At 40.7% G+C, this 22931-nt stretch overlaps 1 protein-coding gene across 2 annotated transcripts in view; it reads right to left on the reverse strand.

The window, feature by feature from the left end:
• Nucleotides 1-22931, reverse strand: part of CLIP4 (CAP-Gly domain containing linker protein family member 4) — a 38361-nt gene that overhangs the window by 11893 nt on the left and 3537 nt on the right. For both annotated transcript variants that reach the window (XR_013836868.1, XM_079969248.1), the window contains exons 2-9: nt 19373-19520; nt 13059-13198; nt 12169-12262; nt 10424-10585; nt 5854-5972; nt 4693-4929; nt 2739-2874; nt 1940-2077 (exon numbers count right to left, since the gene is read on the reverse strand). Coding sequence is in view for 1 of the 2 variants with exons in the window: in XM_079969248.1 (XP_079825374.1) it covers nt 1940-2077; nt 2739-2874; nt 4693-4929; nt 5854-5972; nt 10424-10585; nt 12169-12262; nt 13059-13198; nt 19373-19505 (1159 nt within the window). In the remaining variant the exon portion in view is untranslated. The remainder of the gene's footprint in view (nt 1-1939; nt 2078-2738; nt 2875-4692; nt 4930-5853; nt 5973-10423; nt 10586-12168; nt 12263-13058; nt 13199-19372; nt 19521-22931) is intronic.

The following is a 22931-nucleotide window of genomic DNA, read 5'->3' on the forward strand; positions in this document are numbered from 1 at the left end:
TTACCCATTTTGGGTTTTGGAATTTAAAGTATTCAGTTTAATATACAAAACAGACCTACAACCCGGTCCTCAACTTGCTTTACTTGGAACAAAGCACCTGTCTACTCCACCAATTGCTCCTAAAGAACTTTTAACATTCCTCCTGACATCAGCATGTATGGAAATAGTCATGCGAGGGCACACTGCCTTGGGCTTGAACATGGAAACAAGGTACCTCCAGAGCATGGACAACAGCCCTAGCTGAAAAGCTGACATGCCAGACTCATGAGACCAAAGGATGTGAAAATACCCCAAAACAGCATGACTACTATTTATTCAATCACAAAGGTATTCTAATCACAGATTTCCAATATCACATAAAGTTATGCCCCCAAATTTATTTGTACTAGCACCAACAATTTTTGAAGCACTTTTGAATACATTTACCTATAGAAGTATTTTACAATAGAATCTAAGAGAATAGCCTATGTCAGAACAGTAGCATCCCTCATAATCTATGCATGGAAAATAGTAAACAGCCTTAGTAATGTTCCATGGGTCTTCTATTCCACATTGATAGACATGCTACTAATATCAGAGAACAAGTCTGCAGCTGATTTTTCTGGCAGAAAACATAAAGGGCAGAAATTTATTATTTATCAACTAAATGCCTATCTATTGGCTTCATCTGGCAGCTGAGCTGCTTTTTGTACTAATTCATGAATGTACTCTATTATTAGATGTTTATCAGACCTGCCTCAATAAGACCAGCATGACGAGCAAGAACAAACATGTTTACATATCAATTTATGAATACTTTTCCAGAAGAAAATCTGACAAAACAGCCATTACTCAGAGAATTTGAATTTTAAAATTTAACCCAATGCCCCAAACCATGTCATTCCTTTTAAAAAGATTATCAACAGGAAAAAACAGTATTTTTAAAAGCTATGCTTAGTTCCCACATCTATTAGAACAGTCTCTCTCACCAGTGGCTCTACTGAGTCAAGGTTAGGTGGGGAACAGTTTCCCCATCAAGCAAAATAACTACAAACCCCCCCACCTCCTGAGATATGGACAGGCTTAACTATTAGAGTCCTAGAGCCAAAGTCTTTGTAAGAGGGGACAGGTTTTATGGAAATTTTAAAGGACAGTGTTGAACAGGTGGTGAGAGGTTGAGGAATCCACAATTTAAATGTTTTAAAAAAATCTTTTAAAATCTGCACCACTAACAGAATATCAAAACAGAAGAGGGTGTACAGAAACATATGAGAAGGATGGGATCCTAGCTCAGTGAGTGAAGCACATGCAATGCACACCAACTGAGTCCATAGCAACTCCAAGACTCCTACCTGGAACAATGGAAGGCCACTGATAGTGCAGACAGCACTAAGCCACATGTCCAAACATTTGACTTGGTATAAGGCAGCTGTCTATGTTCTATGAGGACATGATCTATAAAGGATTTCGCAGCTCACAAACAAGAGCCCACCACAACAAAAGATGCTGCTGGTACTTCAGGGGAGGAGTCACAATTCCTGCCTTCTCAAATCCGCAGAGGCCAGCGCAGTTGCATCTCCTCCTCATCTGCAAGTCCTATTTGCTCCAGCAGGTGGGGGGCTAGGGCTGACTCTTCCTCAGCACAGGAGCCCAGGTACATCAACGGGCTTGCAGATACAAAGGTAAGTGTAACTAGATTTCAAGGCGGTTTCCAAAAGTAAAACAAGTACCACAATACACACACTCAAAACAACAACATGTGGAAAAGATCTTAAAAACCATCTTGGGAAAGCAAGTTTATCCCTGATCTTACCTAAACCTACCAAATATTATACAATTTTTAATTATTTAGCCTCTGACACAACACAGCACTTGCCTACAAACAATGGGTAGTGATTTTGGACCGAAAAATAGGTCATCTTCCTAATATGTTCTTTGGCGTTAATGCTATCATGCTTACCTGAATTCACTTTGGACGTTATATGTGTTACATCAATTTTCTTGGACTTGACAGTGGGAGAAGGTCGCGAGGAAGAAACCTTTGCATTCTTTTTGTGTTCTGAAGCTTTACTTATTTTAGAGAGAGGTGCAAAGATGCCTGGCAGAGAAGACACACAAGAGAAATATAAGATATTAACTGCAGAGCTCAGCTACTCCTTGATAACCTTATTCAAGTATTTATGACTGTTCAAGTATTTAAATAACGGCCAAGTACCTGACACTTTTGTAGGCAGTCTTAAATGCTGCTTCAAGTATTCTACTTTCCTCTTGTGGATAGGAGTTGAAGCACACTAAAATGAATACTTAAGCTTTTGCACAAACAAGCTTGCGACTAAGATGAGAACTGGCCTCACGACTTGTGTCCTAGCCATTTTGCCATCGCTGCCATCTTTCCTAACTATAGCCTTCAATTATCTTTCTTAAGAAATAGGGCTATCACAGCTAACAGAGGGATAGAGTATACTGCTTACATTATCACTAGTAACATCCACAGCAAACATCCATCTAAATTACTATCTCTATGGCAAGCAAAGAAGGGGACACTACTGATAACTAACAACTTAGCAAAACTATTGTTGTTGAAAATTGTTGACAGGAACCATGCATTTTATTTTAAGCCCAAAAGTCCAATTTCCAATCAGAGAAACATCCAGCAAGTGGGGGAAACTGCTTAACATGATATATATGTGGCCAAGTAAAAAGGCATTCCATTAAAGCATCTGCAAGGCAATGCATCTCAAATAAAAAAAAAGTTATACCATGTTTTGGTGCACACTTGAAGTACTGTACTTTGCCAACACTTCCATTGTTTTTTCCTTCAGGTTCATCCAATTCTATGCCAGCCCACTGTCCACTGGCAAACTCTGTTGTGCCACAAAATCTTAATGTGCCAACCTAAGAGGGGAGGGAGTAAAAAAGTATGCATCAACCTTTGTAATGGGTTATTTTAAAAAGAAAAAAGGAGCAGCAGTGTGAAGACAATACAGGTATCTGGGGGAGGGGAAGAGTTCAAGTGCAGTATTTTTTATGTCATGGATCTGACCCACCCCAACACAAGCACTCTTCTAAGAGACAACCCTTCAGATATTTGAACACAGCAAAGACTTGTCTGCTGCTATTCCAACAGGCTTGCATCACAGGAGGGTAGGTTTTTGGTTTAACATTTGTAAGAACAGCTCAACAGTGGAACCAGTTATCAAGAGGATGGTGGATTCTCTGTCACAGAAGGACTTCAAGCACAGGCTAGGCAGCAATTTATTGGGGATACACCTATACTGAGCAGGTCACAGACCAAATGGCCTTTAAGACCCCTTGAACTCTGATTCTATGTAGAGATGGATGCTTACAATGTTTTAACATCCAGAGTCTAAGATGTAGAGATACCCAGCTTCCCAAATGTAGTCCTTGCTCATTCAAACTTCCTGCTAAATTAAGCATACTTGTAAAGAATGTAATACACAAACCAGAGATTTCTGAACATTTATTAGTTATTTTACAAAAATTCCATCAACTATAAAAAACCCACTTACAAATGATCAGAAATGTAACACTCTTAATTAGTAAAAAGCTAAAGATTTATTTTCCTCCAAGAAAAACTAACTGTGCTACTCTGAAAGTAGTTAACTTATTGAGAGGCTAAGAATTAATCTGTCTTTTACTCATTTGTTGGAAATATGAACCGGAGCAGTTATACAACACAGGTATTTTCCAACAAATCACAAGTGCCTCAAGAGCAAAATCACACAGGACATTCCACTCCATTTTTTATATTAAAAGGTAATAAACCAATTGCACTTGTAACTTGCAGATTCCCATATTCCAGTATTAGTCATTTAAATGAATTTCAGGAAGTTTCTGCTAGCAAGGGTAGATCCATATAGTCTGTAAAATTGTTCTTCCAATGCAAAGGGTTCTTCAGTTTTACATGAGCAACAATGTGGGAAAACAACTTTTTGAAAGCCCCAGTAAGTCACTCCGACAGAGTGTTGTGTTGATTGGTTTTAGGACACAGAACAGCTGCATCTCCCTTGTGTAGGCAAGGCTTATGACTTTTATATGTGGGTGTGATCCTCTGACCTATCCACGGGATGCAGAGTTATGAATGCCCTTTAAAAACTAATCTCCACTGGCTCATTACAGCAAATGGCTGAGAAACTTTTCCAGAATCAAATGAAGACTTCACTAACCAGTGTTGATTTTTCCTCCTGCATCATGTGTGGAAAAGATTCACAGTGGAAACAAAGCTTTATGTACAGCTTTCATTTCCTGTTTGCTTAGACAGCTGTGGAAATGACTTTATACGTTATTACATTTCAGAGCAGAAGCAGGGTTTGTCATCATCTAAAAATCCCACTTGCACAGAATTACTGTGAATCTTACTGGCACTAAAATAAATGTGTTATATATATGTATAACATATATATGTGTGTGTGTGTGTGTGTGTGTGTGTGTATGGCTGAGTTACAACAGAATCAACTGTGAAGAGCAATAACTGTGGGCCAAGATATAATCAGGACAATATACCCAACAAGCTGAATAAGACCCCTGAGTTAAAACCTGCAGAACCCTTTGCTACTGAACCTTTTTGCAAGAGTGAAAAGCTTAGGAAGCTTCCCCCTATAGATACATACCATGCCAGTACTGCTATCTACAGTAGGCCCTTCCTCATACCCATCGTACTGCTTCCCTTCTGCAGCTTGTTTTTAGACATACCTTCTGTCCTGCAATGACAACCCGATCTCCAAGCTTCAGGCCAAGGGATCCAAGCATATCTTTGCCAGTGACATTATCATAGTTTGGAAGCAGGGCCTTGGAAATGTCACAAGACAGAGGCACTGCATCTAAGAGCATCTGCTTAATTTCTTTAGCACTGGCTGCTGCATCTGCCATCTCTAGTGGCATGTCCACCGGGTCAGGAACCACATCTGCTGGAGTCTGTCCCTTGTCATTCTGTAGAACAAAACACGTAGTAGTAAGGGAGTGGATTTAGGTGCTTAAGGGAATGTTAATGTGAACATTTTCTTATTTTATTAGGTATTTTATACCTAATATAGGTATAAAATACTGCAGGTAACTTCCAGTTGTGTCTGTTCACAGAAGAACGGACTTCCACTTGCAAAGGATTTCTCCTTCCTTTCTCCTCTGCAGCTTCCAAATCTGCTGCAGATGTTTGGGCAACCCTCCAGAAGAGATTTGCAGAGCACATGGGGGAGCACCCAGGTGCGGGGAGAGGAATTCCCATTTCTTCCACTTGCATAATTCAATGCCAGATATCAACCAAAATTTATGTAATGTGTTTGATATATTTATTACTAGCTTTGATGTGTCTATATATTGATTAACTGCTTTTCTGACATATAATAATTATTATTTATTAAATTTCTATACCACCCTTTATCTGGGAATCACAGGGGCAGCTTACAATATAAGCTACTTGGAGCATTAACTGGAAAAGCAGAATATGAACAAGTTTGATTATGATAATGAGATACAGGATGAACAGGATTCAAAAACAGAGCTGTGACATTGATAATTGGGTATTAAATAACCCGCGGTCAGGAGTTAAATTGTTTTCCGGCTAAACGTCTAAAGCACAGGAAACTTAAAAATACAAGGCAATTGGTCGTGCAGCTCAGAAAAAGTCAATTCTGGCATCTAGGAATCTGAATTCTTCCTGAAGACTAATATATGTTCAAGCCTAAAATGGAGTGAGAGATAAGAGTATTTGTCCCCCCCCCCCATGCAAAAAAAAATAAAAAGCAGTTTTCACTTGTCAATATCTAACTAGAGAAAAATACATTTTGACAATCTCCCTGTAAGAGGGAGTTAAATATAGTCAGATGAACCAAAATTGGTTGCAAATCAAAACCTCACCCTAAAGGCCGGGTTGGCTCCATGTTCCAATAAACGCTTTACAGCTCCTGTACACAAGTTGAAGGCAGCAATATGCAAGGCTGTTCCAAAATCAAAGTCACTGCAGGTGGCATCCACATCTATAATTAAGAACCAGATAGATATGAGGATTGAGAAACATTTGTCCATTTTGAACATTCTAGATTAGTACCATGTTTTGTTTTCATTCAAAATCTGAATTCCAATGATAAATACAATTATTAGTCTTAATGTTATATTTTAAATTTATGATACAGTCAATGCTATAGTAGTAGTAACTGCATAATTTATATCCCATGTTTCTTCTGTGTTAGAAGTCAAGGAGTACACATAGGATTCATTCATTCTCCCATTCAGGCACTAACCAGTCCCAGAGTAGCAGTGTTTATAGCCAAATTTGATGCAACAATTTGATGCATGAAGGCAATTGGCATGTGCTTTAAAATACAAAATAGCAGCCACAGGGACTTAAAGCAGCATCAGGGCTGCAGGGTGCTTGTGGGGGGTGGGGAGAGTTTAACCCTTTCTCCCCTACCTTGGTTCCAAGCAGGGTAAAAAACCCAAGTGGCTATTTGCGTTAGGAGGAAAGTGCAGAAGCAGCTTTGAGGAAAGGGATTTTCATTGGGACTATGGTAGGGAAAGGGTTAAACTTTTCCTCCCCACCCATGTTACCTCAATGCTATTCAGGCTCTGCTACAGCTGCTATTTACACATATGTATGCCTGTACACAATTAGAGTTACATCTAGTTTGGCCCTTCCCAGCTATATCACGTGCTTCAACTATCTCAATGGTTTAATGCACAAGTGAATGCATACCTGTACCAACACAAATAACCAAATTTTATAAAAAGACACACTTGACAATATTTAAATTAAGTGCTTTGAAAATCAAAACAGTGTTTTTTGATTAGAGAAAAGTATAAACCAACCCAGACCCTTTCTTTCTTAAGGACAGTTCAGCTGGACTTGAAAGTGTGCTACAAAATAGGATAGGAGTGTGCAGACGTCTGGGCAGAAACTGATGAATTGTTTTACCACATACTGAGTTACCAATTTTCCAGTGAGGGCAAGTGGTTTGTTTTGCTTCCAGTACTGGCCAGCTTCCAGATGCTTCTATATAAGGAAATGTTAGCCTACATTGAAAGAACAGAGCCCTTGGACATCTGGTGAAACAACCCAAGGATTTACATATCCAAATGTCAATTCCCACATCTACAACTTGCATTCCAAATTGGATGCAATTATGAAAGCAAATTTTTTTAAAAAAAATATCAAGGTGCCTGTTGAGATATGACAAGCGACCACTATTTGTACTTTCCGGAAACAATTGAAGACATTTCATTTTAACAAGCTTTTCCAGCTGGATGAGAAGGTTTCTGTCTTAGGATTTAAAAACAATAGAAAATAAACACCTATTTATTGCCAGTTATTTTCTGTTACATTTTTAGAAACTGTCTTTCGGCTGTTTTTGTTAAATGTTTGCAAGTCACCTTGACACACATGTAAATTAATAAACAAAATAAGGCATCCACAGTCGCCCATGAAGATTTATCAAATATGATGATTCCATGTAGCTGACAGTTGCAAATCCCTGCCTGTAAGCAGCAACGCAACTTGACAACTGCACTCCAATGGATTAATTAGCAGAGAGAGATGTTGCTCCACAAACTGCATTCCATTTGTAGATCAAACCCCTGAAAATTTTGGAATACATGTCATGAGCCAAATCAAATCAGCTGTTGCAACACTGTCCCGATCTCAGTTTCCTTAACTGAGAGTTTCAGTCTTCTGGGAGTCAACCAAGTAAAGTTCCCTTTCAGGGTTATGTAAACCCTTCACTTTCCTGAAGTAGATTACAACGGGCATGTGATATCCAACAAGCTGCAGACAAGTTTGCCTAGCACCAAAGAGAACAGAACATGTTGCTGCAGATCCTAATGGCTAGGAGTATCATATAACATTCGACTGCCAATCTGAACAGAAGCTGTTTGTCCATCTTTTTGGCAATCACCCTGATTATCTCTGTATGCATAAAGATGTTTCAGGGGAAAGGGAAAAAAAGATCCTAGCAACAAGGTTAGAATGTCCAGCAGTCAAGTTTCATGTGCAGTATTCCCGAATTATGTGAATGCCATCTCATGGTTGACTCATGCTATCAGCCTCTCACTGTCCAGCTCATCTGTTTCCAGAGGGGGAAAGAATTTCTGATCGTCCATTGAGGGAGGGACAGAAAGCCTCTCGAGTCCTCATCACACCCCTGCCCGGCAAACTGGTGAAATGCGCTATGAGATGCTAACTGCATAAATCACTGCACCCTGAAGATAAGCAGGCAAACAGCTGCCATCCCTGGATCAGGCTCAGCGTGGGTGGAGAAATCTCTTTGGGAACTTGTTTTGAAACAGAAACATGCCTTTCACCTGTCACGCTGAAATCAAAACAAGGGTAAGGAACAGGGAAGAAAGGATTCTGCCCTGTCAAAATGGTCACAAGAATGTGAGAAGAGCCTGTTGGATCAGGACAATGGGCCGTCTAGTCCAGCATCCTGTTCTCACAGTGGCCAACCAGATGCCTGTGGGAAACCCATAAGCAGGATACAAGCCCAAGAACACTAAATCTTCCTGTGTTTTCCAGTCACTGGCGTTCAGATGCATTGCCCCTTATGTGGAGGCAGAGCATAGCCATCATGGTTAGTAGCCATCAATAACCCTCTCCTCCACAAATTTCTCTAATCCACTTTTAAAGCCAGTCAGGTTGATGGCCAAAACTGCCTCATGTGGGAGAGAGTTCCATGATTTAACAATCCGCTGCGTGAAGGACGTTCTTCAGAATCTTCCAACACTCGCCTTCACTGAATATTCAGGATTTCTAGTGTTATTGGGTGGAGGGGCTCTTTCCCCACCATACATCATTTTATAAAGTTCTAGCTTGTCATCTCTTATGCGCCTTTTCTCTAAATTAAAAAGCGCAAACCGCTGCAACCTTTTTTCATAGAGGAGTTGCTCCATCGCTACAAATGGTTCAAAGAGTACACGTAGAATACAAAGCCACTGCTTAAGGGGGAATACAACACCATAAAAAACATGCTTTCTCTCCATTTCCCAGTCAAAGGAACCACCAAGCCTCCATCTTGTTACAATTCAGCATCAGCATATTGGCCTTCATTCATCCCTCCACTGCATCCAGACTCTGATCCACAACCTGCACAGCCTCTTCTGACTCAAATAGAGTTGCTTGTCAGCAGCACAGTTATATGAACAGTACCAGTGAAGAAATGTGTTCATTTACATTCAAGCAAGAACTAAACATTGCATGTAATACAATGCTTTTTTTGGGGGGGGGGGAGAAATGTCAGGTGTTTCCTTCTCCTCCCTGCATTGCACTCTATTTTCAAGCCAGCAGCTGGTAACAATATGGAATGTGAACAAGGAAATGCACACAATGGGGGGGGGGGTGTCACAAAAGGGGTAAGTGATGCATTATCAGGGAAAGAAAGACCAACGCAACACAGGAACACCATTATAAGCAACACCCTTTTTAGTGACAGTATTTAGTTACAGCCTCAAATTCTCTCTGATTCTGCTCCAAAGGGCAAGATGAAAAGTGCTACAAATTTTCCTACATTCTCCAGAATGAATTTGCTAGATTTTCCAACACTACTTCTCCTACAAGAGGGATCAAAAAGTCAGGAAACAGTGACTGAAACAAGTTTGCCTTTGTTCACTCTTCCATTACTTAATCAGCATTCTCAGAGAACCAAGTCAAAACATGTGCATTTTCCCACCCATCCCAGTAGCAATTTATAAAGGCTTCGCTCTCTTAAATATTACTTGGCTAAAAAAAAAAGATTAACAATAGCACCCAACTATCTGATTGGGTTGCCCCAGCCACTCAAGCCGGCTTCCAACAAAATATTAAAACGTGGAATGCAATTGACATGGAATGTTACTACTGAGCTACAAAAATGACAAAGTGAAAGAAGAATTCCAAACAAAGATACAAAAATTTAGAATAGAGAAAAGTTTGCACATCATACATGTTCACTTCTGACGTTGCTTTCCATACTTTGTCATAAGATGCATTACCTTTGTAAGGTTCAAAATATGCAGCTTTGAATGGCAGAAATGTGCTTTTTAACAATGTCAGCATATTCAGATGGACATGGATGGTAAATATGCATCTGACTATCTGGACACTGTAAAGGACAAACTGTGGACATGTAAAGTTCTCCATGCCCCTACCCACAACCAATGATGTAACGGTCAATGATGATGAACCAAAGTTGGAAAAGACAGAGCTGCATCAAGACACAGCTAAGATTCACTGCATAGCACAGATGGGGAAGAGACAAACTGGACCAGCAATGCCATTTTGGACTGTTGGACCATGTTCTCACAACAGATGCCTTAAGATGCAAATCACGCTCCATTTTTCAGTCAGTTTCATACACGTGTCAAGAAAAATAACATGGGGGGAAGCCGTTTTGTGACACTGAAGGTATCAACACAGGTAAGAAATACAGCATCTATTGCTATTACATTTGGCAATATTTACCTTTTGACTTTGCATTTTTCAAAATGACGCTAATGAGTTCTGGAACATCAAAGTAGGCAGCATAGTGCAAAGCATTCATGTTTGTCCAACGGCTCCTCAAATTGATATCTGCACCCAAGTCAATAAGTTGGGAGGCAAATTTGGCGGCAGTATCAACATCCCCTGCAAAGCAGATTTTTAAAAACGGCACTTTATAACTGGCTTTGTGGTTATTTAACAGGCTGTATCAATATGTTAGGTAATTGGACATCATGTCCAAAGATTGTTGGCAACTTTACAGCAACAGTTATGAAGCCAAGGCATTTGAAGCAAGATGTTCTTTGACAAGACAGATTTAAGGACTAGTCAGGCAGTTATTGCCTTTGAACACAGTTAGGAAAATAAAGTGAAAGTAAGCTTTACAGGACTTCCTATGTGCACTTGCAGGGGGAAAGCCTATATGTGGCTTTTGCATTCAGTTCTACATAGAAGTGGCTTCTCTGTAGGATTTTTATGACACGTCAGGCAGCTCAAAATGCTTTGATTTAAGGCTTAATTAAGTCTTGGTTTGCAGAAGTAAGAGAAGGGGCTGAAATATCCTTTGTATCTTAAAACAGGAATGATGGGACATGAGCTGACTCACAATGAATCATATTCCCTACCCTGCACTGGGTATGATGGCACAGGGCTGATGCACAACCACCCCAGGCAGAGTGGGTCATTTACTCAGCGGCACAATGCCAAAGCACATCAAACCAGAACACTTGTGCCAAGGGAGATATGCTTGTTGGCTTGAATATGAGTAAGACAGGTTTAAAGCAAATGCTCTACCTCAAGTGGATCATGAGTCGCAGCTCTAAAGCATGTATAGACACACATACACAAAGCCAACAGAGACCGGGTTAGAATTTAAAGCATTCGTTTTTGAATGTCAGGTGATTTTAGAAAGCATGTTTCCACACTGCATCCTTCCAATAGTTTTATTAATCATGTTTCAAGATTAAGAATCAAATTCCAATTCAAATGATATCACTTGCATTGTGTTTAATCACCTGCACAGTGTTGCTAGGGGAAAATGTGTATCAAAAAGTGCTATGTAGAAGGTCACAAAACTTACAGAGACATAGAACAGGCAAAAAACAACAACCCTGGAGGTGAAAATCTGATGCTTTCATCTTAGAGTCTGCTATCTTTAGAAGACTTGGCAAGAAGAAACCACAAACAAGCACACTACTGAGTACAATCAAAGAGACGTGACCATATAGCTTCCAGGCTCCACTTTTATGGAAGATTGGGTGATTATGCAGATACTCAATAATCTCTAGAGACTTAGGAATGGAAAGAGGAATCAGGCACATTTCCTTAATAATCTTTCATTAACTAATGAAAACCATCCCTTTTATGGCAAGCCTTCAACAGCATTGTTCATTGCTGTTTTCAAAAGGCTGTTGCTTGGACTTTCTGCCGATTCAGTACATGCTTTTCTCAGCTGCTAAAAGGTTATTGCTTAACCATTACTTGACAAGTTCATGAGATTGTACTTCTTATGCATCTTTGAGAACTCTTCTGTGATCAAGAAGCAGCTTAGCAGTTTTAATATAGCTAAAGAATATTCCCACTGGGTACATGGATAGCCTCAAGGATACAGCCCTCCTCAACCCGTCAATCTAAGCACGGTGGCAGCACAGCCAGTGGAAAAGGTAGAGAAACCTCTCCTTCTGCTAGAAAGACAGCTGGCAGTGAAGGTCTCAAATTGATTCACTCACCAATACCATGAGCCCCTGACTTGCATGTGTAATGCAAGAGAGTCATGTCAGTCAATCCATCTCTGTCATTCACATTGCAGCCTCTCTTAATGATCTGCAGAAACAATAGAACAGAACCATATATGATTCAGCTATTTAACCTAAAAAGATCTCAGTCTCACGGCAATGCCTGCCAACAAATTTCATCTCATTACATTATCAGACCAATTTGGTTATACATTTCACAGCAACAAAGGGATAGTTAATGGCTTATTGTCATGTTGTTGTTGTCATTATTATCATTTATTACATTTCTATATTGCCCTTCATCCAAAGATCACAGGGTGGTTCACAACATCAACATTAACAAAATATTCTCCTTTAATGCATTCACGTTATGCTTCTGTTAACACTATCTTGGGAACAGAAAGCTGCTTTACACAATGCCAGACTCTTGGGTCCATCAAGTTCAACATTGTCTATACTGAATAGCAGTAGCTCTCCAGGGTTTCAGCAGGGAACTTTGTTATCTGCTAGGCTTATGAAAGCCTAGGAATATATGCTAACACCCAATACACTTTTTATTTTATTTTTTATGAAATCTATAGATCTCTGTAGATCTCAGGGCAGTTCACAGCATAAAGTTCATCTGTAGATCTAAGGGCAGTTCACAGCATAAAAATACAAGATAAAATCCACTTTTGTGGTGCTCACTCACTTTTAATATAATACCAAGAATTCAAGTTTTATTTTAACAGCTGAATTTCTAAGCCCAAAGCACCGCAGAGGTGATGCTATTTTGATAACATTAGCTCTCAAATAAAAGCAGAGTGAGTTAGTTAGTTCCACAAAGAAGTCAAGGCACACACACAAAAAATACCTTTCTTTATAAATCATCATATATTTCTCACCTCACTCCCAATGACATCAATGTTCTGTTGAACTTGGGGGACCCATTGTCTTAAGATAGCAAATAGTTCAGACACAGATGTTTTGGGGTTGAACAGAATCTCCTGACATGCCGCATCATTAGGATCAAAAAAGGAGAACTCTATGGGAATAAGAAAAAGTAGGTTGAGTTTCTAAAGTACTTTGCAGTAAGAAATGCCCAACAAATTTGTGAACATGATGTACATATAAACAAACAGTTACAAATTCTCTGACTTGATGGCAAACACTATAGCTTTATTATTGAAAAGACAAAATATAAAGAATATCCACAAAATAGAAGCCTCAAATATCAACACATAATTGTTCTATACAGCATAGTTCAGGAAAAAAGAAATTACTTCACAGGAAGAATAAACTCTGGACCAAACTACTGTTGGGCAGAGTTCTGTGTAATATTCCCTTGAACAGATTTTTGCTTAATGAAAAAGTAACTCTTTGAGGCAATGATGATGTCTCTTGTGGACATTATTTCCTCTAAAAATAGCCCTTAACGTAGTTCTTCCTATCTAGGAAGAAAAGCAAAAAGTTTTGGGGTAGGCAGTTCTAAGATGAAATATAACTTGCAGTGAAAGCGTTAAGCACTACTCCCAATTTTTTTTGCTCTGGGCTTTAGTCTCAAGCAGCTGTTTTGTTTTGAATCTTTTCAGGAACATATATATATGAAATTGCGTGTAACAAGTAGTTTGGTCCTCATAAGAGTTGTGTGCCTCTCTGCAAAATGTGAAGTTTAATTCAGCAATCATTCTGGAATACTGGGCTACAGCAGCAGAGCGGGGAGGAGGAAATCTAACACACAAAGTTAACTTATATAACCCAGAATAATTAGCATCAGAAATGAAGCCACTCATCAGAAACCTAGCTTAGCCTAATTAATCAACATTTTGCTAGCTATTGAGAATTTACAGAGTTTGCATAAGGAATAAGCAGTAGCAGTTCCTTACTTCTTAGTTAACTGCATCTGTTTGTCAGTTAAGAAAATTTAAGGATGTGGGTTAAATAAAAACCTATTGATGTATGCAGCGTTGGAGTGGATAAACAGATCAATTTATTGGCACTAAGAGAGCTGTACAGTTGGAATTGGTTTTATTTATGGCACAATTAAACATTTTTAGTGACTGCACAGTTAGGTCAGTCATCAGGAAGGCTATTAACAGGTAAAGTTTGAGAGCTAACCACCCTTATCCTTGGCCACGCAAGGAAGGTTTTTCTAATTAAAACAGATTAGCTTTGACAATTGCCTTCTTCCCAACATGAAGCAGAGCTTCATACATTGGTAAGGTGCTGAGGATACAAGAAGAGAAAGAACGACCCCAGTTTATAATATGCAGTTTCCCAAATGTGGTCAGCTTAGGGAAGAAGAAATAGAAAAGAAGAGGGGCATGAGCAATAATAGAGGAGAAAACAGCAACTGCTGGCTCATATTAAAATCTCTTTGCAAGCATGAGGACAGACCAAGCAGTGACAAGACCAGGAATGATGAGCAACATGGGGTATATGCATCTGCATTACAGAAAAGAGCACATGTCCCTGGTTGACACGGGCAGGGAAGCAGATGAGGATTTGTATGGAGCAGTGGCAAGTTGACCACGTTGATTCAAGCTCTGGTTTGCCCAATTCTGTCACATAAAAGGATGTCACATAGAGGAGGGAGAAAGGTTGTTTTCTGCTGCTCCAGAGAAGCGGACACGGAGCAATGGTTCCAAACTACAAGAAAAAAGATTCCACCTAAACATTAGGAAGAACTTCCTGACAGTAAGAGCTGTTCGACAGTGGAATTTGCTGCCAAGGTGTGTGGTGGAGTCTCCTTCTTTGGAGGTCTTTAAGCAGAGGCTTGACAACCATATGTCAGGAGTGCTATGATGGTGTTTCCTGCTTGGCAGGGGGTTGGACTCGATGGCCCTTGTGGTCTCTTCCAACTCTATGATTCTATGATTCTATGATTCTAAAACTCACATATATCACAGCCTTGTAAACAAGTCTATGAAAATTATCATATTTTTCTGTCTATAAGACGCCCCCATGTATAAGACGACCCCTAATTTTTTTAACCCAAAATTAAGAAATTAAGGTTGTTTAGCTTTTTTAGGGGGTGGGGGAGGTCACTTCCGCCAATCGCTCACCCACCTGCCCGCCACTGCCGATTGCTTGCCACAGTCACTGCCGATCGCACACCTCACTGCAGCCAATTGTCTGCTTGCCCGCCACCACCAACAGCCCATCTGCCCACTTGCCGTAGCCGCCAATTGCCTGCCCAATTGCCACTGCCAATCTTCTTCTTGCTGCTGCCATTAATCACACGTCCCCCCTCTGCATTCACTATCCGTGTATAAGATGACACCCAATTTTTGCCTAATTCTTTTTTAGCAAAAAGCATCGTCTTATACACGGAAAAATACGGTACTAGCCTGCTTCTCTTTCATTTTTCAACATGTCTCTATTAGTGGCTTGCACTTCCACGATTCCCACAAGGGGAGGGGGGGAGTCTCCTTTTCAATGGGCAGAATGGAAATACAGGCTGAGAGGGTGGAAAGCCTTCCACTAAGCAGTAAAAAAGGTAAAGGTACCCCTGCCCGTACGGGCCAGTCTTGACAGACTCTGGGGTTGTGCGCCCATCTCACTTAAGAGGCCAGGGGCCAGCGCTGTCCGGAGACACTTCCGGGTCACGTGGCCAGCGTGACATCGCTGCTCTGGCCGGAGCCAGAGCCAGAGCCAGAGCTGCACACGGAAACGCCGTTTACCTTCCCGCTGGTAAGCGATCCCTATTTATCTACTTGCACCTGGAGGTGCTTTCGAGCTGCTAGGTTGGCAGGCGCTGGGACCGAGCAGCGGGAGCGCACCCCGCCACAGGGATTCGAACCGCCGACCTTTCGATCGGCAAGCCCTAGGCGCTGAGGCTTTAACCCACAGCGCCACCTGCGTCCCGTCCACTAAGCAGACTGGTGCAAAAAGGATCGGCTCTCTGCTGGCCCACTGCATTTCCATGCTACTTGTGAAGGAAGAGGTTGCCTCCAAACTGGCAGTATTTTGTGGGACGCATTCAGGCACATACCGGAAATTAAGATTTGCACAGTGAAAGTGTATCAAAGCACTCTGTCACCCTGGTACAACAAATATACTTTATTAAAAAAAACTAGGACTCTCCACAGGTAGGGAGATGACAGGGAAATGCACTGAAAAGTATGGGATGAATGATTAACAAGGCAACATACAACCACTGTGCAAGCAAATCAGGATAAACTCAGGATGCACAACTTTCTTTTCAGGACTAAGGCATTTATTCCCACAAGAACTTGAAGGAGAATTAGCTTTAAAAATGCATTAATAGTGTGCCAATCAGTGTATTTGCCAACAAACGAAAGAAGTTTCATATGCTGAAGATCAAGCGGGCTTGTGGAGAGAAATTGATGTTTTAAAAAAGTGACATTCAAGGAACATATGCTGAATTGAAACAACATTGAGATATACTGCTGTGCCTACTGGGAAAGCCCTGCACACTGCAGAGGATCAGTGAAATAAATACTGAGCTGACTGACAAGCCCTTTTATATAGTTTCTCTTACTAGCCTGACTAAAGGCATTCTACCGTTAATGTGCTCATGAGTAAGACATCTCCTTCAGGATGAGCTAGAGTCGAACTGCCTCTCACAGAGAGCCTTGCACTGGAGAGTTCTTAGAACTGTGGAGTGACTGTACAACATAGAAAATAGGGAGCATTACAAACATTCACTTGAAAGCAAGCAGGCTATTCAACTGTCAAGCAAGCACAATGTATATAATTTGGAGAAATGTTTTTTTGTTTTGTTTTGTTTTTTAGTCACTACTTGATATTTCTACAATAATTAAGAGCTGGATCACTTGTTCTAACATGTCACTTTGTCACCGCTGATTAACGCTTGTACTTTTCAAAGTGAAAATCTACCTGGCAGCATGCTATTTATTTCAGGTGGGTACAATCCTTAACCAAACCATGAAAACTTTTGGCTTGCAAGTTCTTGATGGATGAATTTGGCCATGCATGAAATATTAGTCTGAGCATGTTAGTGCTCTGGCTTCCCCACAGTTCTTGCTATACAGCCTTCAATTAAGATTTTGAAGAACAGGGTAAAATCACTAAACAAGACCTTTGTGTGATGAATTGCCAAGGTGGTTCGCCATCTTATCAGCCTGATCTGTCAGTTCACTGAAACATATTCAGGAACTGACAAAAAAAAATAAGGCAACTCTATAATAAAGAGTCTCTAGCTAAATAGAGACAATGTGTGCTGAATTTCGAATGAGACTGAAGCACAACCTGTGGGCACTCAAGCTCGTGTCTGCGCAAGCATGTTTAGGACTGGCACTAGCAACAGATTCCAAGAATTACTATTTCTTCCAAATCCAAGAATTTAATACTATGCACAGTCAGAGATCTTTGCAAGAAGTTTTAAAGTAAACATTGGTGCCTGAGAGCAGCTTTCTTTACACCAGAGAGGTCCGTCTCATACTTATTGTTTTCCCACACAGCCTTGTGAATTGGAGCCACCTGTAAAAGTCATGCCATAATTGCTGAGGTATGGATCATAATGCAGTTGCTGCTGTCATATACAGCAATCATAGCCCACAAAAGCTGGGTAAGGAAGTAGCAAGTCCTAGGAGGCCACCTAGACTAACATGAAGGAGAGTTCATTACTAAAGCAATGTTACCGGCCATAGTTTCTGACGCTACAGGAGAGATTTAATTCTAAAGAAATCCAAGCAGCAAACAAGCATTCCCAGTGGGGACTGAACACATTCTTCCCAAGTGGTGGGTTTAAGAAGGGATTAAAATTTAGCAGCATACTGCAAAGATAGCTGTTGTGCTCATGGGTAATTCAAATAACCCTGCATCATCAACCCTGCTTGAAATGGGGCTGGCCCAAATGATGATATTGTGTCTCCTGCAGCACCTAGGAAAAGGAAAAGTATGTTTGGGCATGAACCTGTGACACGCAGGGCCAGAAACATGTACATAACTTGCACTGCAGGAAGGAATGTGTGCATAAGAAAAGGGTTCAGGCCCTGTGTGCACATTTCACTTTGATGTGGGTAAACAAGGATGCAGAAGCTGGAGAAGAGAAAAATATAATTAGGACGATGACACAGAAGGCACCAGTGGCGTCCTCCCCATTAAGAGAATACTAACAAAACCTTGGGAAATAGGGGAAAGGCGGGGGGAAATAAAGCCTGCTGGGGCTATTTTTAGAAGGCATGGAAACTAGATGCCTCACTTGGCCAAGTGATGGAAACTGAAGGTCAGTGAATTTCTGTTTTTCCTCAGGCTATCACAGAGCTGTATTTGTGGTAAGGATTAAAATGAACACATACAGGGCCAGCTTGAAGCATTCTTAATTCATGTGCGCTCACATGAAAAATACACACATACCCTTAATGCAGGCTATGACGAGCCAATAAGTATACAGTGATACCTCAGGTTAAGTACTTAATTCGTTCCAGAGGTCCGTTCTTAACCTGAAACTGTTCTTAACCTGAAGCACCACTTTAGCTAATGGCGCCTCCCGCTGCCGCTGCACCACCGGAGCATGATTTGTGTTCTCATCCTGAAGCAAAGTTCTTAAACCAAGGTACTATTTCTGGGTTAGGGGAGTCTGTAACCTGAAGGGTATGTAACCTGAAGTGTATGTAACCCGAGGTACTACTGTACAAAAGTGCCCCAACTGTAAAATGTTGAGGCATATGCAGTTTCCAATGTGCCCCTACTCAAATTTTAACTTAATGAATGGGCTCTGGCTGAAGCAGTCACCCCACTGCACTTTTTTCCTGAGTAGCCATCTCCCCAGTCTCTCTATTCACTACATCACACAACTCCTTCACACATACATTGTCATGAATGCTAGCCAATAGGCTCCTGTGATATTTCCACAATTATTTCACACAGCACTCCAAATAATATAGATGCCTCACACCAAAATATTGCTGTCTGGTGAGTGCTGGGAAAATGTCATTTTGGAATAAGTGTTACTTTGGGAGATGAAATCTTCATCGTTTATGCATTATTTGAATAATAAATTGATTGCTTGGGGAGACTGTAAAATTGATTGTATTCTACAGCATCTAGCACATTGATTTGATGCGGATTTGACACATTTTAGATACGGGAGACAGATGAGACCATTTCGAAATGAACTTTGTTTTCCGAGTTGAGTGCATCATTCTGAAATCCATCTGCATGCATCTTCCGCAACTTAACATTCTGAAAACAGTTGTTACAAGTTATTCCTTTTTATAATTATGCTTACCACATTCAGAAGGCATTGGTGCTGCAGAAACAGAATAGGTGATTGAATCTTCAGAACCCGGAATAAGATACTGGTATCTTTTAGTCAAAGGATCTCCTTCTATGGAAGGGTCTGGAAGATCCTCTATGGTCATCTTCTAGAAAGCCACCTTTAACAAACAAAAAGGAGAGTTCCCTCAACGGTGTGTTATAACGTCTATTCAACAATGCAGTTTATACTTCTATTGCCAAATATGCACAAGATTGTAATCACTAAAGACTCTTTCTAGCAATACAGCACTAACTACTACTACTTGCTAAAATACTGAGTACAATTTATTATTTGTTTAAACCACATATAATTTTTAAAATCTCCAAGTCCTATATAGCAATACAAAACCCCAAAACGCTAAAACAACAGAAATTTCAGGTATGGAAAGGAAAAAGCACATTCCAGAATGTAGGACAATGGTGGGAAAGGCCCCTTTTTCACCCCCCCCCCCACAATGAGCTCAGGGGTTGCAAAAATTAAGACATTCCACATATATGGAAAATATTCTGAAGTCCAAAATAATTGTATCAGCTCAGGAATTATTTCACCACTCCAAGGTCACATCCACACCATACATTTAAAGCACTATTATACCTCTTCAATAGTCATGGAGAATCCACAGAAAGCTAGTTTGTTAGCAGTGCTGAGAACTGCAGCTCTGTGGGGTCACCCTCAAACTACAGTTCCCATTATTGTCCTTGACTGTTCAAGTGGTATAATAGCATTTCAAATGGATGGTGCAGGTGTGATCTAGGTCACTAGAATTCTGCAACAAAATTTGTGAGGAGACAGAAAAGGGGGCAGTGAAGTAGGATAGGAATAATGGAAATAATGGTACTGCAGAACCATCAGCAGACAGGGTTTTTTTATCTTATTCAGTATGTCCACACATTGATATACGCCTGGTGTTAAATTGGTTTACTTGCAATTCTTTTCCTTTAAACACAAAAGTTACATTAGGTCTTACAAACCCAGAGAATTTCAGTGCATTTGAGTAGCACTTGCTCAAAGTAATGCCAATTAAGCATGGAAAACATACTAGGATGTATGTTCAGAACCACCATATATTCTGTGTTTCCAGAGAGCAGTCTTAATTGACTAACTAGGGATGGGTGGAAAATATTCCGAAATTTTCTAAGCCATTTTTTGCCTGCAAAAAATAAATAAATCATTTCGTACGTTAATTCGTAATCAGCTGTAAATACATTACCATTTCAAAGTCTGGCAATTTCAAAGTTTTTAGCTTTGTATCAGAAAATGTTCTGAAGCAAAGTACCCTATAGGAATTTTTCTTTAATATATAGCAGGTGGTTTTGTCATTCTAGGATATTGGGGGGGGGGGGTAGAATATGTATGTAAAAATTCAGAACACAACCTGAAGTTCTCATGTAAATGAATGGCACAGCTTCACACATTATCTAGTAGGGTTACCAAATATCACTGTTTACTACTGAGCACAGTAATCAAGCCCCTAAAATTTCTATAAAATTTCCATTAAACACAAATAAGCTAGTCTTCATCTTACTATTTCTGGTAGATTCGGATCCCAGTAATACTTTGAAATTTGAGGAAGACAAATCAGCTCTTACATAACTTATTTGGGTCAAGTTCCCACTGGAAGAATATAAAGGTAAAGGTACCCCTGCCCGTACGGGCCAGTCTTGACAGACTCTGGGGTTGTGCGCCCATCTCACTTAAGAGGCCAGGGGCCAGCGCTGTCCGGAGACACTTCCGGGTCACGTGGCCAGCGTGACATCGCTGCTCTGGCGAGCCAGAGCCGCACACGGAAACGCCGTTTAGGTCACAATTCTTTAATTAAGAATGTGTGTGCACAATTATTTATACCACATATTTCAAAAAGTAAACCCACGCAAAAACTAAGCTATTTCAGCGCACGTAGCTGAAGGTTGACTGGAGGGCACACTTTGTGAGATATTGACTTTGAAAATTGTTTCTCCCTGGTTTGCATTTAACTTCAGGGCATATTTGCCCTTATTATTCCATTTATTCCTAGCCTACCTTAGCCACCCCTTCAAATTCAAAATCATAGTTAAACTGAAAAGGGCTTGCCTGTCACTCAGACTCACAGCCTGAGTGTGTTTTGGAATTCTGCAAAGCAACAATTGTGCCTTTAAAACTCTAAATGGCTTGAGTCCTGCATGCTTTGCATGGTTCTTCTCATGTGCAATCTGAAGTATCATAAGGAATTATTGGAACATTTTAGCATCTTAAAAAGCAGAGACATCACCTTGCCAACAAAGGTCCATATAGTTAAAGCTATGGTTTTCCCAGTAGTGATGTATGGAAGTGAGAGCTGGACCATAAAGAAGGCTGATCGCCAAAGAATTGATGCTTTTGAATTATGGTGCTGGACGAGACTCTTGAGAGTCCCATGGACTGCAAGAAGATCAAACCAATCCATTCTTAAGGAAATCAGCCCTGAGTGCTCACTGGAAGGGGCTCCAGTACTTCGGCCACCTCATGAGAAGAGAAGACTCCCTGGAAAAGACCCTGATGTTGGGAAAGATTGAGGGCACAAGGAGATGGGGACGACAGAGGGCGAGATGGTTGGACAGTGTTCTCGAAGCTACAAACATGAGTTTGACCAAACTGCGGGAGGCAGTGGAAGACACGAGTGCCTGGCGTGCTCTGGACCATGGGATCACGAAGTCGGACACGACTAAACAACAACAGCCAGGTTAAGTCAGAAAGGAAGAACACAGTGGTAGCCCCATGTGGATGGAACCAAAGGTAGGCTTCCAGAATCTATCTTTGAAGACTTTTAATATGTATACCATTTTTAGAACTGCCTGGGTGGTGAAACCTTGAAATTGGGCTGAATTGTTCTTTCTTTAGAGTGATTGATTTTGCTTTTATATTTATTCTACAGATTTTGGGCATATTTTTAATAGTGTCCAACTACCCTGACCTCTTGAAGATGGACATGGGAAATATGCAATAATTATATTTTTAAAACACACTTTTCAGCTTTAGCATCATGCTGCAAATGTCATGGCCCTAGATTAACACGGTATATATTCAGTATCACTAGCCCTCAAACCCAAATGAGAAGTGAGAACAAGTAGGACACGGGTGGCGCTGTGGGTTAAACCACAGACCCTAGGACTTGCCAATCAGAAGGTTGGCAGTTTGAATCCCCATGACAGAGTGAGTTCCCGTTGCTCGGTCCTTGCTCATGCCAACCTAGCAGTCCGAAAGCACGTCAAAATGCAAGTAAATAAATAGGTACCGCTCCGGCGGGAAGGTAAACGGCGTTTCCGTGTGCTGCTCTGGTTCACCAGAAGTGGCTTAGTCATGCTGGCCACATGACCCGGAAGCTGTACGCCAGCTCCCTAGGCCAATAAAGCGAGATGAGCACCACAACCCCAGAGTTGTCCACGACTGGAACTAATGGTCAGGGGTCCTTTTACCTTTACCTTACTACTGTACTACTGAAAAAGTGAGAGGGGAAATTTGATATTATAGCAGAAGATGTTACAGAACTTATCATTGCTACTTCTCTGCTTAG

The sequence above is a fragment of the Podarcis cretensis genome (genome assembly GCF_951804945.1).
Source record: "Podarcis cretensis genome assembly, chromosome: 3".
In the NCBI taxonomy this organism is placed as follows: domain Eukaryota; kingdom Metazoa; phylum Chordata; class Lepidosauria; order Squamata; family Lacertidae; genus Podarcis; species Podarcis cretensis.